General features: G+C 41.5%; 1 protein-coding gene across 1 annotated transcript in view; it reads right to left on the reverse strand.

The window, feature by feature from the left end:
• Positions 1–222: 222 nt before the first annotated feature.
• The window catches only part of ACER1 (alkaline ceramidase 1), a 197879-nt gene continuing 181282 nt past the window's right edge, over positions 223–16819 (reverse strand). Inside the window, exon 6 of the mRNA XM_044055405.1 lies at positions 223–1447. Coding sequence (XP_043911340.1) covers positions 1270–1447 — 178 coding nt within the window. The 3' untranslated portion in view covers positions 223–1269. The remainder of the gene's footprint in view (positions 1448–16819) is intronic.

The following is a 16819-nucleotide window of genomic DNA, read 5'->3' on the forward strand; positions in this document are numbered from 1 at the left end:
GAAAAACACACACACACACACACACACACACACACACACACACACACACACACACACACACACACACACACACACACGTGACCACATGTGCACATGCACAACACACGTCCACACGAGCACACTCATGTATGCACCGCACATACACATGCACACACACACACACACACACACACACACACACACACACACACACACACACACACACACACACACACACACACACACACACACACCACAAATCAGAGCGTATAAAAAATGCTATAAACTGCCATATCTGACTTCCAGTGTTACAGGGTGTTATAGCCAATAAATGGACTTTAGGCTACAACAAATGTTGCCTGTAAATCAGCAGAACCTTTCTGATACTGTATGATTCAGGGCATTAACCAGAAAATACTAAAAACAATTGTCTGCACACAGAGTATAGAAGTCGGTTATCTAGCCTCACACTTGAGCAGTTTGTCTGCACACAGAGTACAAGTCGGTTATATAGCCCCACACTTGAGCAGTCTGTCTGCACACAGACTACAAGTCAGTTATCTAGCCCCACACTTGAGCAGTCTGTCTGCACACAGACTACAAGTCGGTTATCTAGCCCCACACTTGAGCAGTCTGTCTGCACACAGACTACAAGTCGGTTATCTAGCCCCACACTTGAGCAGTCTGTCTGCACACAGACTACAAGTCGGTTATCTAGCCCCACACTTGAGCAGTGTAGCATTACTCTTCACATATTACTGATTACTATGAACAGAGCTTGATTTTATGTTAACAGAATCCTGAGAAACCAGTCTGGTTCATGATTACATCTTTACCTATTCGACGACTTTTCTAATTGAGGTAGTTACCAAAGGTTAAGATAGTAATACAGATAGATTCGATGTTTTACTGTATGACGGTCTGTGTTCTCTTCTTCAGGCTCCAGTTATGTGGCTATGACTCTGCTTTGTAGACAGTACAATTGAAGACAGTCTGTTACCATTTTGCTCGGACCTAAGCAGCTGACGTCTTACCAGCTTCAGTGAAAACCTGAGAAATGCTTCATTAAGCTGCATATGAAGAAGGCAAAGCCCTCTGCCATCAACACTGTAATGACAGAACCTCAAAAACCAGTATTAAAAACCTACCCTTATTTCTTTGACATACAATATTTTGAATAATAGATGCATTTCACAAAATGAAGTTGGTTGGCAAGTCATAATTAAACACGCAGTTCTTGGTATGTCACAGAAACAATCCATTGTGTATTCAGGACCTTCAGGAGCCATATCAGCAAAACTTGTGAGGTTCTTCTCTGGTTTGTATGGCTAGATATGGTAAACTTAACTTCCAGGAATTATTGGGCCAGTATCTTACTTCTGGTTTGCATTGTGGTATTTCATACTGAGCATCTATGTAGGCAAAGAGTGCGGTTGCATGCGCAACGGAAACAGAAATCAAGATGTGCCTAAAAGACAAAAAAAGTAGAATGAGCTTCACAAATAATAGGTTTGATTCTGCCAGAGAAATTGAATTGTCAGAATTAAAATATAGAAGAGCTAATCATGTTGAGGAGTCTATAAAGTGAGATTTTTGCAATTGTTTCTTTCTTTTTTTAATAAATGTCCACACTTTCTTCAAGATAGTTCAAGTGAGCTGTGGCATCTTTGACTTATAGGTTCACAGGTTCATAGTCTGGTACTAGGCTATTGGCCCTAGGGCCTATACAAGCCTAGCCATAACAATTCCCTGGATATTTCTTCCCACAATATTTACTTCCCTGGACCCCTGTCTAGCAGGGTGACTGACATGATCCCCGGGGTGAATTTCCTATCTCCCATCCAATCATCAAGGTTCCTTTTGAAGAGGGCCAAGGTGGCGCTCTGCTTGACATGTATGGGCAGTCTATTCCAGAGTATGGGGAGTCTCTGGGTCAGGAACCTATCCCTCCAGCATGTTTTGTTCATTGTGATGACAAGGTTTAGATCCCTGGAGTGTGTGGCTCTGAGGGTTTGGGATTTCTTTAAGTGGAGCATGTCCATCAGCTCAGGGTTTGACATGGCCTTGTATGTTAAGCAGAGATCACCTCTGAGCAGACGATATGCCACAGAGTATAGCTGCAGTTTTTTTAGACAGTCAGCATATGGTATCTGCTTTAGGCCTGTGATTCTTTTAGTGAATTATTTCTGAAGCCTTTCCAGCTGTTGCAGATGCCTTGTGAGGTACATACCAAACAGGGCATTATACTCTATAATGGGTCTAATGAGGGATGAGTACAGTGGGACAATGACCTCCTTTTTACTGGATGAAAAGCCCTTAGTGATGAGGTGTGCCACATAGAAGGATTTCCTGAGTGTTGTGGCGATGTGGTTATCGAAGGTGAGACCACTGTCTCATCACACTTTCGGTGTTTAGTGTACTGCCACCTATGTGGTAATTCATGGGTACATGTTTTTTCCCAAAGGGGATAACTATACATTTCCTGGCATTAAGCTTGAGCCCATGGCTCTGGCACCAAGCATCTGTTTCTGTAAGGCCCTTTTGTAGAATATCCTCATCATTTGGGGATTCAATAATGGCTCCCAGTTTGCAGTCATCTGCAAAAATTGTTAGCCATAGTCCCTTAGTGTTGGCCTGTACTTCAGAGAAGTAGATGCCAAACAAGAGAGGTCCCAGGACTGAACCCTGAGGTACTCCACTTGTCACTTGTCTGGAGCTGGATTTGGAGTCAGCTACTTTTACAGTCTGGGTTCTGTCAGTAAGCCAGTTGGCAACCCATCGAGTGACGTAGGGATTTATGCCCAGCTTAGTAAGTTTATCTATGATTCCAGAGTGGGGGATGGTGTTGAAGGCCTTGGCAAGGTCCAGATAGGCTGTGTGAACTGCCTTACCCTTGTCCAAAGCTCTGGAGACTGATTTGAAGATGTCAATCAGGTTCAGGAGACAAGATCAGCCTTTCACAAACCCAAAATTGGGTGGGGTCTAGTGTTTGAAGGTTACCAATGTCTTTGTTTATAAGTTCCATGATAATGCGTTCCATGCCCTTGCAGATCAGGCTCATCAGACTGATGGGACGGTAGTTCCCGGGATCCAAGGTGGATCCCCCCTTGTGGAGTGGGATAACTGTAGCTGTGTGCCACTCAGTGGGCACGAAGCCTGAGATGAGGCTATGATTAAACATGACACTTAGGTGAGGTGCAGTTCATTTTGTAGTTCATGTAGTACACAGCCCGGGATGTCATCTGGTCCCATGGATGCTGTATTCTTAGCTTTGGAGAGTACGGTTTTTACCTGTGTGGCCATGATTACCGGAATTTGGCAATCTTTTGGTATTGAGATGGGCCCTTTAGGGGGTGGGGGGGGGGGGTGAAGTTGGCACTAAATCGATCTCCCAGGATATTAGCAATATCCTTGGGATCAGTATATTTAATGCCATTCTGTTGTAGCTCAGAGCAGATCTGAGCATTGCCATTTAGATTCTTGACATAACTATAGAATGCCTTGTGGCTGTCTTTGGAATCTTTGGAAATTTTATTTTCGTTACTAGCTTTTGAGGGTTTTATGAGGGATCTCAACTTCTTACTGAGGCTGGTAAGGGAGTTTTTTGCATCCTGGGATTTTCCTGTTTTCTGCAACAGTTTCTTCCTTCTGTTGTATAGTTTGTTTATGGCAGGGGACCACCAGATTGGCTTCCTTTTTTTGGAGGAGAGCATCTTGGTTCTATTTGGGATGGCACGATTCATGCATGAGTGGATGTGCTCATACAGTGCCTTAGTGTAGGATTCAGCAGTCGAACTTTCAGATCCCGTCTGCATGGGTGTCATGAAGTCTGTCACTTCTGACTTGAGTAGCATGAATTTGGCTTTGGAGAAGTTTTTTATGGAGGTTTCCTTACTGGGGGGTGGGGGTGGGATGTGGATGTCAACGGTGATTTGCTTATGGTCAGACCTGATCAATGAGGTGGTGACCACTGGTGTGGAGCATCTATCTCCCATGTTGGTAATGATCAGGTCTAGGATATTGGAGCCCCTGGTGGGACAATGGATTAGTTGATCCAGGGTGTTGGAATTTATGAATTCTAAGAACCGTTGGGAAAAGGTGTTGGTAACCGAGTAGTTTTCCCAGTTAATGGCAGGGTAGTTGAAATCACCCAGTATTAGGGTGTTTGGTTGTATCTTAATATTTTCCAGTATGTTTAGAAAGGTGTAGTGAATCTTGGGGCATGGTGGGGGATCTGTAGCAAGCTATAATTTGGATTCCAGTCTTACCTAGTATTAGTTGCACCTGGAGAATTTCAGATGCATTGTGTTGGGCATCTAGCCTGGAGCTGTGAATATCCTTGGTGAATATGGACACTTCTCCACCTTTAGTGTTTTGGTCTTGGTTTGTTGGCCAAAAAGTGTGGGAAGAGTTGTAGCCTGGTATTGCAGGGGTGCTCTCTGGAGCCTTGAACCAGGTCTCAGTTACTGCACAGATATTGATTTAGGAGTGCCTCGAGAGAGTGCATTTTGAGGTTTAGACTTCTAGCATTGAGTAGCATTACCTTCAGATTTTGCATGCTTGTATCTGTTATGGTGGTGGTTTTGTCCTTTGAACCTTGCCTAAAAAAGGCACTATAGGGGTGGCAAGAGCTTTAGCCAGTAACCTGAATCCCAGGGGTGACAGGTGCAGACCATCTCTGGCAAAGCATTGTGATTTGTCGATCATATCTTCCCAGACAGACAGATACTGGATCCCTTTTGAATGACACCAGAAGCTTACCAAATTGTTGAAGTCACTCATTTTGTCCTTATACTGTGCTATCATTCTGGGCGAAGGCAGGATACTACTCAGAGCTAGGGTCATACCTGCCTGGGCCACATGATCCGAGAGCTCTTCCATGTCTCTTTTCATGTAGTCCACGGAGGTACATCTCAAGTCATTCACTCAAACATGGACAATGAAAGAGTCGTATTTGTACTTGTTGTGGAGTGACTTGAGTGCATGCATTATGTGGTGGATCCTTGCACCCTACAGGCAGCTGACAGTAATTTTCTCCTTGTTTAGCCTGGTGAATGGGACATCAGTGTGCCTGATTATAGAGTCACCTATGACTAAAGTGTTGGGTACATTGTCTTGCCTTAAGGGCTGTTGTTGGGTGGCACACTGGTGTTGTGAGCTATGTGTCACTTTGGTTGTGATTGGTGTTTGTTTGCGTTTCAGCTTGTTGCTGGGCAGGTTAATGTTAAGGGCCTCCGCATATATGGGTTTAGTGTTGCTATGTGTGGGTGTTGATGGTGTGGGTTTTGAAGGGCTATGTGTTGCTTGAGGTGTAGTGCAGGTGTTAACCTTCTCCTCTTGACTGTCTAGCACAATTTTGGCTGGATAGAGCTTTGCTTCCAGTTTGGCTATGTAAGTGCATTTCTCGCAGGTTATCTGCTTTCATGATGGCTTGACTAGAACAATGGTAGGTTTAGGATAAGATGGCTACATTAAAACTATATACTCAAAAGGGCACTCATGCTGTAAAATCCATATTGCTGCAGTGATCCTTGAACACACATTTGCATCACCCATCCCAAGCTATAAATATCTAAATAATGTAGAACTGAACTCCAGGCAATAATCATTTTGCAGCTTGTAGTGGCAGAGAAAAGTGTTCTGTTAATCTATTTGCAACTTCTCATAAGAAATTTGACTGACAATGACATCACTTTTCAAAATATGACTTCAAACACGCTTTTATGAATAAGTAACTTTAACATTCCAACATACAAAAAATGTTCGAACATGCGGGACCTACTACACTACCAAAGTTTGCTTCATAAACTATGTGATCAATAAGTGAGCTTCCCAAGTCAGAGAGGAACGTGTAATGTTCACTGTTCCTTTAAATGTGTAAGCAGCTCTAGTACCTTGTAACACTTATGGGTGTGGCTTGATTTCATATGGCCAACAGATGTAAAGGAGCTCATGATTAATAGAATCGTCAAGCTATGAAAACTTGGACTGAAAAATGTTCATCTTTTGTATGTCTTGTACACCTGAAATACTCACCCAGTATTTCAGTAAACAGAAGCACCCATGAATGCTGGAAGTCTAAAGAACAAAGGGGACAATCAATGTATTCCTTTTCACTCAGGAAACTGTAACTGCACTGTCTCATAAGTCTGGTTCAGAAATATTTCTCTTCTTCCACATATTATGGGGTATAGTGCCTGTCACTGTTGCGCACCATGTAGGAGTAATGTCAGTCTTTGTCTTCATAAAAGACAATAGCTAACCCAAGTCTACACAAACAAGGATGGAAATGACTAGTGCTACAATGAATACTAACAATGACTTGTCAACTTCATGAGCTACTACTCCTTTCGTAACTCCTAGTGAACATAAATTGCTAGCCATAAGCATCACAGTAGTGCAACAGGTAGCACATTCACATTTTGTGCAAAAGGTTGTGGGTTCTATTCCGACATCATTTAGATGGATTGCTGACACTGCAGAGCAGGATAAAGGGTTTGCTGCACTCTTGGGTGTTCCATCCTTTGGATGAAATGTTAAAGTGCGCATCCATCTACATCCTTCTTGTGGAGTAACCAGTGGGCCTTCCTACTCTTCTCATTAAGGCAGATCAGCTGACATTTACCACTCTTCCCCCTCCTTCCATGTGTCACCTCCTCCCAGGTCCGGAGACTACTAATTGAACCAGGGTCACTGGTGCATTAATCTGGGGTTTACCCCTCCTTGCCAGGTGAGCCACTTGTAATATTTTCCTATCTTCAATTTTATTTATCTATCCTTTGTGGACTGGGTTAGTCTCACTAGGCCTCTTTTCAGGGGAGACCCAAGGTGGTATTTATACTGCTAGGGGAAATTTAGCCATAGCATCTGGGAACTTCCCTTACTCTTTTTTGATAAGTGCCATGGGATCTTTTACATCAACCTGACCTGCTACCAACTCAAGCAGATGGAGCATCGATTTAACATTTTATCTAAAGGACAACACTCTCAGGAGTGCTGCAGCACCCATATGCTGCACTACAGTGTCAGTCCTACAGCCATAGGATCTTCCACTAACAAGGGCAAGTGTGCCACCATTGGGCCACTGACACTGACCAACTTATTCAAAATGGCACCACCTACTCTGACCCGGTGTACATCGACAACATTGTACCTAACAAATTTAGTGTCAACTTTACTCCAGAAGTAACAATTCAAATCCCACCCCCCACATCATCACCAAGGATCATGTCTTAAAGGTAATTTCAAAGCTTAAAAATGCATACTCTACAGTACCTGATAGTATACCTAGTTGTTTACTAAACAGTACCAAGGAAGCCATGGTCGATCCACTCCTTAAACTCTTCAACCTGAGTTTATACACTGGCTTTATCCCTTATGTTTGGTGCACAACAGTGGTGATGCCACTTCACAAGGGTGGCCCCACCACTGCCTCTGGGAATTACAGGCCCATCAGTCTGATGAGTCTTATATGCAAAGCCATGGAGCACATTAGAACTGACCTGGTTAACTATGGCATTAAATATTTCATCGGGGTACACCTGTAGCTATTTAGTTTTGTTATGGGTAGATCCTGTTTAATTAATCTGTTTAACATTTTGAAAAAGTAACTCAAGCCATTGACAGCAGCCATGGTGTGCACGTAGCATATCTTGATCTGATCATGACATTTGAAATACTGGATGAGCAAATTGGTGTGGCTAAGGAAATTATTGTTTTGAGTTATGATACAGAATTGGAATTGCCTAGACGTAGTAACGCCTTGCTGACTAATTTTGGCGGTTGCAAAAAAAAGATTATGAGAAAATGGAAATCAAAGTCTAAGCCAACTGTACTAGAAGTAGTGAATATAGTAACAGAGATAAAAGAGCTGGAAGTGGGATCCTTAGAAAAGGGTAGGAGCAAAGTAAATAGAAAGAAAATGGGAATTGTGGGAACAATACATGCAGAATAATGTTTTGGAGGAGGAATGAGGTTTAAGGGAGGCAGGAATGTTTGACTGACAATGACTGGATTGATTATGAGTGATGTATAATGTTTGCAACTGAAAACATGTCAATATGGTTTATTTTAGTTTATAAAAATGTATGATTGCCTAAAAAGGTCACTAGCTTAAAAATTCTAAGCTCTAGAAAACACAGCAGCGCAGTGGTGGGAATAAGGAAATATATCCTTTTCCCCACTTACAGACTTGTAAAGAGAAATCTGTGCTTTGCTTTGCCTTCCAAGTCATTAGGGATACCATTGTCCAGGATTTTTTGTATCTCCACAATTGAATTGTCCCACAAACACTAGAAGAAAGGATCCAAATCTTTCCCAGTAGAAAAACAGAAGAAGCTGGAGAGCTAGTTTCATTACACAAGCCCTTCCTCACCTCTGGAACGGACTCCCACTACAAATTAAGTAGTGTGATACATTATCTTCCTTCAAGCAGGAACTTGTCAATTGGATCAGTATTCACAAATTCATCCTTGGCTTTTCTGATCGGGCTCTGCTCAAGAGAAAGAGGTTCATTCGGAGGGTGGGTACTGGCAAAGCATAAATGGATGCATAACTCAAATACCTTGTATTTCTCAGAATTGTTATGAATTTCCTGAATCTTCTTATTTGCATATTTTTTCAGGTATTCAGGTATTTTGGCTTCTTCAATCTATATTTTTTTAGGTATTTTGGCTTCTTCAATCTATATTAGAGATAAATTCACCTCACGTCTAGTTAGACTGGACAACTCCATGGAGTTACTCCAGGTCCAGTTTACAGTGGGTAAGACCCCCATTCAAGTCATAGCCAGTTATAGATCCCCCTCCATGGGTCACAACACCCATGAAGCCTACTTAACCAAATTGAAGACAATCCAAATTTTACTGAACACACTGGTTATTGGGGGACTTCAATTATCCCACCATCAACTGGGAAACCTACTCTAGCCCAAACTCACTAGCACAAAAGTTCATTGACTTTGTGAATTCAAATGCCCTAGAGCAAATTGTCCATACCTTGACAAGAGGAACAAACGTTCTACATCTGGTCCTCACCAACATGTCAAACAGGTGCACTGCAGCAACTGTTGGACCCTCATTAGTTAAAACTGACCACAAATCAGTCACATTTGAACTGACACTAACACCAGAACTCACTAAGAGTGAAAGCAGACTAAAAAACTTCACTAAGGAAAACTATAGCCTCCTAGGTGAAGGTATAAATGCATTTCAAGCCCCATCCCAAGCTGAAAGTGGTAACTACACTGAAGCTTACACTAAACCCCTGCACAATCACTTTCATAAGTGTATAAACTTGTTTGTACCAGATAGAATCAAAGCCAGAGCCCCAAGTAAAAATCAAGCTATCATAGTGGACTTTCAGCATCAATAAACTCTACAATAAATGCAAAAAGTTGCTGTCTAAGAAAACAAAGACAAGGACCCAACAATGGAAAAGCACTCTCCTCATCCTTAACAGGCAAATAAGACAACTTGTCAAATCCTCCAAGAGCTCCTTTGAGAGAAACCTAGCAAGTACTGCCAAGGATAACCATAAGACCTTTTACAACTATGTACGTAACCTAAAAGGTAAGACACAAGCATGTGTAGAACTGGTGGTCAACAGTATCACACACACTGACCCCACAGAGATAGTGAACCTGCTAGCGGATAGGTTTGGTGAAATATCCATTCCTAACTTACAACAAACCCTCCCCCAAAACCCCCCCCCCCACCTTACATATCTGAAGAGCAGGTCTTCAAAGCCTTGTCCAAGGCAAAGAACATGGCCTGTATGGGACCAGATGACATCCCAGGCTGTCTTCTAAACAGACTAAAACATGAACTAGGATCACCAGATATGAGTTAGTAAGTAGGTGGGAAGGGAGGAGAGGAAGGTTGGAAGAAATTAGGGTTGGAAGAAAGGATATGGAGGATGAGTACAGTGGCAAGTCCATTTAACTTGCAGGTATTCTTTGGTAGCAGCCCTAAAATGTTTTAGTTGCTTAAGGGACCTAATTTCAAGAGGAAGGCTATTCCAAGCCTTGGTTGGGTTGTAGCTATAGAGATTACAACCAAATTTAGTTTGGGGTTTGTAGGTTTGCAGAAGGCCTTGATTAGAGCTACGGAGAGTCCTAGTGGGTGAACAGTGGGAGATTAGAGATGAAAGGGTAGGACAGTAGACCGAAAGATCAGAAATGCAAATGTATGTACATTGACACATAAAGGTCAATGTACATAAAGAGCTAAACACATAAAGGGCGAAAACTGGAACGCCGAACGTGTTTCTTAGCCAGCAGCGTGGTGGTGGGGATAAGGAAATATATCCTTTTCCCCACTGTAGTGCAGTCTCAGAGTTGGTATATTTAAGTAGGGGTGTGTGGGGGGTGCAGGGGGGCTTGCCCCCCTGCAAAAGCAAAATAATGTAGCTTTTTATTTGGAATTTTACTTACCTGTGTGGTGCATTCTGATGATGAAACATGTTTGACGTTTCGATTTTCATTGTTTACATGTTTTGCTGTGTATGTACATAGATCTTTATGTGCTGATGTACATACATTCACTATTTAGTACTTTTGTGGTTTCAGTATAGACCAGAAAAGTTGATAGAGGACTGAATGAATGATCTGGAGCTGAGTGAGAAGGAGCAGGTGAGGTAGTTCAAGCCAATTTAGGTTTTTCAGTGAGAGACAGTGGTGGGACTTGTAGGTATTTTGGGCAGCAAATCTAGCTATCTTGTTGTAGGTGGATTCCAGTTTGGCTAGAAGTCCAGAGTTGAGACTAATGAGAATTTGACAGCTGTAGAGTAAACTGAGTAGGAGATAGGCATGAGACAGAGTTTTCTTAGCTTCACTGGTGAGAAACTTTTTGTTACGATAAAAGAGACCATCGATCTAGATTGATCAATCATCAATCATGCAATCTAGGATAATGACTATTACTTCTATGGTATTACATTGGGTTGAAATGGCTAGGCTTAAAATGAACTCTGGGCGGATAGCCTAGTAATCTCCTATGATCCTAATCTGATCCTATGATCCTTGGGATGACCTGAAATACCAAACTGTTTACTTGGGCATTAGAGCTCCCTCTGCTGGCCATTATCATTAGCTCTCCCTGCCTAACAAAATCTGTAATGCTTGTCCATTTCAGAGCCTCTTGGTTTGGCATACCTCTGAACTGTTTAGATTTTCTCAGAATGTCCAGATTTTTGCCTCATGTTTTTGGAATGTTCCTCATAAAATCTGTGGTTTTCTGAGAAATCACTGAGGGTTGAAGTCAGGAAGTAAAAATGTACATTTGTGTTTCAGACTTTATATGCTTCAGAAAATGCGTACTAACACAAATCATGTTATTCTATCAACTTTCTATGTTTGTAAGAGCAATATTTTAAATGTGTCCCTATGTTTGGACCTTTGTCCCACATTATTTTAGACTTTGTCCAGATTTCTTGCTCAGAGGTCAAAAGGTATGCCAATCAGTTAATTAGCAGCTTCAAATCAGCCAGTGTATTCCATCACAAATACTTAACTCATTTTGTATTTGATCTATAACCTATGCTAATGTTTAAGAACACATAATGGGATCAATATCCTGCACATGGACATGCACCAATAATAACTACAATAAAAATGCAGGGTAATGAAATAATGATGAGACACAGGTGCTTCCCCACCAATCAGTTAAACAGAGAGGGGTTTAAGCAATGGGTAGTGGAGGTTGTTCTGGAGTTATTGGGGAAGACAGATAGTTCTTCAGAAAATATGGTTGGGGAGAGGGATAGAATAAGAGTGGAGTTTAAAAATAAGGTGTAGATGGAGGAGGAAGAGATGTGGCTGAGAAGTGACAAGAATTATTTAGAGGGACTGACAGGGGTTAAAGTGTTGCAGGGTAGGGGGAATCTTGCAGAACAGGAGGATGTGCAGCTGCAGGGTGCTAGGGAGGAGGCAGGGGGATGCCTGGATGGTATGCATGGATTTGGAGAGATTGCTGTTGGGCAACTGTGTTTTAATAACTAGAGAGCACAGGGGCTTTTGGCATAATGGCTTGGGCAGCAGAGGGTGGAAGGGGTTGCTGACAGGCTTGGGGAGCCTATGACAGGGAAGGTGACCAAAGAGCTTGTTGAGGGATTGGACATGTTTTGGAAACTTTATGAAAATCTTATAGAACAGAGAAATGTGGAAGTAAAGAAAAAGTACAAATGGAAATGTTTATGGAAGAATTGGGTATGCTGGGTTAGACGGAAATATGGCTTAGTTAATAACGATTGGATTGTGAGGAGATGAGATGAAAACAGTGATGTATAACCAATGTGTGTGAGGGTCTTCAGGAATAGATGGTGTTCCTCTGGAGATTTGGAGGCTGAGAGTGAGATGGGTGGTAAAGATCTGGAATGCTTTGTTTAACAATATTTTGAGGGAACGGGAAGAGCCAACATCCTGGGGGAAGGCTGTGGTAGCTGTCGTGCTGAGGGATGGTGGAGACCCATTGGATCAGGCTTCATGTGGCCCCATTTAGATTGTAAACCTTGATTGTACAGTGTTTGTCTATAGTGGCTAGAAGAATGTCAAGGGTGATTTCAGGACTGATCGATATGCTGTCATTAATTCCCGTAGTGATGTGGACATCCTGCAAGAGGGTCACACTCAGACAAATGACTGGTGCCACAAACATGGCCTCAAGCTGAATACCAAAAAATGCATCATCATCATCCCCTTTGGGGAGAGTGGCATCCCCACAAATTACATACATACATACATACATACATACATACATACAAATGTTTCAGGCACGGGCATGAAGCCCTTCTAGCTTGCCAATATGCCAAAACACTTGTTCCCATAATAAATGTCCAGGCTGTTCTTAAAAATATCTAAACTAGTACTTGCTTTAATGTAATTTGGTAGTCTGTTCAAAGCATCAGCTACTCTGTCAGAGAAACAATTAGTACACTTCTCATTCCTATATAATCTTCTATATAGGTTATCTGACGATTCTCTAGTAATTTTTGATAACCCCAAACATTCCCAGAGGTAGATGTCCCTATATACCTGAATAAGATCTCCTCTTAAATATCTGTAAGAGACAGTGTACAAGTTCAGATATTTTAGTCTTTCATAATAACTTAGATTTGCACATCCATGGATGCCCTTAGTATATTTCCGCTGTACTCTTTCCAGTTTATTCATGCTTGTTTTCCTATAGGGTTTCCATATTGTTATTCCATACTCAGGTTTGGGTCTAATATAACTAACAAACAATGACTTCATTATGTTTGATTTCCTAGACGTTATAAATCTTTTTATACAACCTATAGTTCTATAACTATCATTAGCCAATTGGTTGATATGATTTGAAAAACTCATAGCTGAATCTACCAAATTATCACATTAATAACAACATTCTAAGCTTACAATCAGTCATAGGGGATTTGGGCACCCAGGTTGATAGCAACCTGATTTTTGACCACCATGCTGCTTCCATTGTTCGGAAAGCCTTCTACATGGCCCACCTCATAAGTAAGGGTATTTCTTCCAGGGGCAGGGAGGTCATAACATCCCTGTATTCTTCCCTTATAAGGTCCATTATTGAGTACAATGCCCCTTTTGGCATGTACCCCGCAAAGCACATGCAGCAGCTGGAGAGACCACAGAGGTTCCTCACCAGGAGAATCCAGGGCCTCAAACATCTACCATACACCGATATGCTAAAAGCCATATCCCTCTACTCAGTTTCATACAGATTCCTCAGAGGTAACCTCTGTCTGGCATACAAGGTGATCATGGACCCCATCTTGATGGGACTGCTACATATCCGCAAGTCAAGCTCCACTCGAGTAACCTGCACACGTGGCCTAAACCTGGTCTGTGACATCCCTCTCCACATCAAGCAGGGTATCTCTTTACCCCTTTTTAAGTGCAACCTGGATAACTGGATGGGAAACAGAAAATATACCCCTGGGATTCCACCTGTGTCTCTGCTAGACAGGGGCATTGGGTGCTGATTTGTCCAATCATGGGCTATATTTTTGGCTAGGCTTATAAGGACCTCAGGGCCAATAGTCAAGTAATGTCCTATGATCCTATAACCTACGGATCAATGTGGTTTTGTGGAGGGGAGGCAAACATTTGACAGCAATAATAAAACAATGATCATCCAGAGGAAAGCAGAATGTAAGAAAGTACCTCTGTTGTTGGTGGGCCTTAATCAGGGAAGGCATTCAGCAGAGTGGGCTGGGATTTTATGTGTGGGGCAATGGAGGCATTTGCATTTTCTGACTCAATAATAAGGTAGATTGGGAGGATGGGGAGAGGTTACTTTCTGATAGGCTCTGTTTGAACACAGGAACCAGGCAGTAGTGTCCTCTTTCCCCTTTGTTATTTGCATCGTATTTAGAACCACTGGCAAAGAGAAAAATGGACTCAGAAATTTAGTGATATAATTAGTGTGGCAATCAAGAAAAGTTGACTTTATTTGCATGTGATGTTGTTTTGTGCCTGATGAAGCCTGGGGAGGACATTTCAGTGTTTTGGAGCATTCTGGGATAGTTTTGGGTCTTTCTGGGATTCAGAATTGGTGAAGGTGGAATGGAGTCAATGTCTGTAGGGTATGTACCCACACAAAGATTGCTTTAGCAGTGGCCATGTTTGCGGAGACATGATGGGATGAAGTACATCAGAGTATAGGTTAGGGATATTCTGTTGTGGTGGCTGGGAATGTGTGGGAAGAGACTAAAGAAAGGATAGTACAGAAACTGAGAAACTGGAGGCTCTGTTTTATGCATGTGGATGATGGGACACAAGCAGTAAAAATGTTTTAGTCCCTCCAGTTTTATGCACATGTTAGGCATGATTTTGTTGGCAAGAGGAGAAGTTGTGGCTAGCAATTAATAAAGAGTTGAAGGATTTTGTCTGGGAGGGAAGGAGGGCAAGATTCGGGTAGGATGAGTCGATCCTTCCAGTGGACAGGGTGGTTTGGGATTGTTTGATTTGAAAGGGGTATTTCAGAGCTACATAGTTGAAGCTCCTTGTGCATAGCACAAGCAGAATGCTGTAGGTTAAGGTGGAGGGGCTGGCAGTGGAGTGGCAGGGGAGGCTTGAGAGGTAAGGAGAGACACTGGGATTTTGGATGTGGATCCTTAGGAAGAAAAACAGTAACCATACAGAGTATTGTATTCATAAAGTAGCAGAAGGTATTCCAAGGAGAAAACCCAGGTGAACAAAGGGAGGACATACAGACTCCACACAGAAAGCATCCCAACTGAGAATCTAACTGGAGAACTTCTTGCTGTGAGGCAACAACACTATCTACTGAGCCAAACTGTGCTACCCCTTCCATCACATATCATTCCTTATTTTTAAGAATTGCCTCAAGTAAGCTTGGAAAACTATCTCATCCTGGAAAGGAACAATCCCCAGGACCATATTAGTTGTGTCTGCATGCTAAGACAGCAGTGTAGTAGTTGCAAACAGCAGTACTTCTCATGTAAATAACTTCTTGTTATTTATCTGTTGGTGTTTCCTCCCTGATTTGCCCTTCCTCGCCTTTATACTCAAGTTACATACTTGTGACTCATACTCAAACACTCACCTCCCCTACTTCTTCTCACTTGCAGTTTCACTTAGCAGGCACACACCCCATGGCTATCTCTATGCTAGTCCCTCAAACCAGTTATCTTCCAAAACAGTTGTAGTAATTAAACAATAAACTCATTGCTGCATCCATCCCCAATATCTGAATATATACCAAATACTACTAAGAAATACAAAGCTTACATTTTTCACATAGTTCTTTGCATCTGCTTAACCCTTGACTTTTTAAAATTTGTGATGGTAGAACAGCTGGGTATAAATCCCAAGATGTTCCTGGGGTTTACTTTTAGAGAAAAAAGAGTTAATATGGCAATTACTCCTAAACGCATATAGCCCGCCAGGACTTAATGGGACTTTATCTATTACTTTATTAAAATTAAAAGCTTATTGACGCTAGTTGGTTTATTTGGTTTATTGTGTAATTTTTAGAATTTTTTAATATGTACTTTTATGGAATTTTAGAGTTTATAGCATAGAGAGTTTTGAACTAAGCAATTTATACAGTATTTTTAACAGTATTTTAGTTCCATTGTTGCTTCAAATAATTTGGTGTCAATGTATCATGTGACTTTAGAGCCTTTAAAAACATTGTATCATTTTCTTTTGGTTGTCTGATGAAGTCTAATAATTTTAAGACAAAAGCGCTTATGCATTGCTTTTAAATAAATGTGTTGTGCCTTTCAGTGATCACAGACCATTCTTGCCTTTGTTTATTTGAGTCTATGAGCTTGTGGAATACCTTGACTTTAGATACTTTATGCTTTTGCTGCAAGTGGATGTATTCTTCAAAATACCTTAACTTTTCCTTATTCATTGTAAATGCACTGGGCTTAGCTTATTTACATATAAGCATAGTGGTGCTTTGGACTCATAACTGCTACATATGTGCGAACTACTGGTCTATGAATACCAGCCTTAGAGAACTAACAGAAAAGGTGAAGAGAACATTGGCTGGGAAAATTTTGCAGATGTTCAGCAAAAAGCAATTCAAGCTTCAACTTTGGTACAAAAGATGTCCATTAATTTATAGTAGAAAATAAATCAAATGTACTCAGAGGTGATTAAAATAAATGAAAGACTGAAGGAGTATATCAACTCAAATAACAAAAGGTTGGGAAAAATGGAAGAAGCTTTAACTAGGTATTCAGATGAACTAATAAAACTGCAAAAATCAGGTGCTGAAATTAATAAAAGGCTGGATGAATGTGAGACTTCTCAAGAAGAGCTGTTTCAAAAAATGGTAGAGTTAGAAACAGCATGCAGAGAAGA

The sequence above is a fragment of the Protopterus annectens genome, chromosome 13.part0 (assembly GCF_019279795.1).
Source record: "Protopterus annectens isolate FY-2018-M chromosome 13.part0, PAN1.0, whole genome shotgun sequence".
NCBI classification, from domain to species: Eukaryota; Metazoa; Chordata; order Ceratodontiformes; family Protopteridae; genus Protopterus; species Protopterus annectens.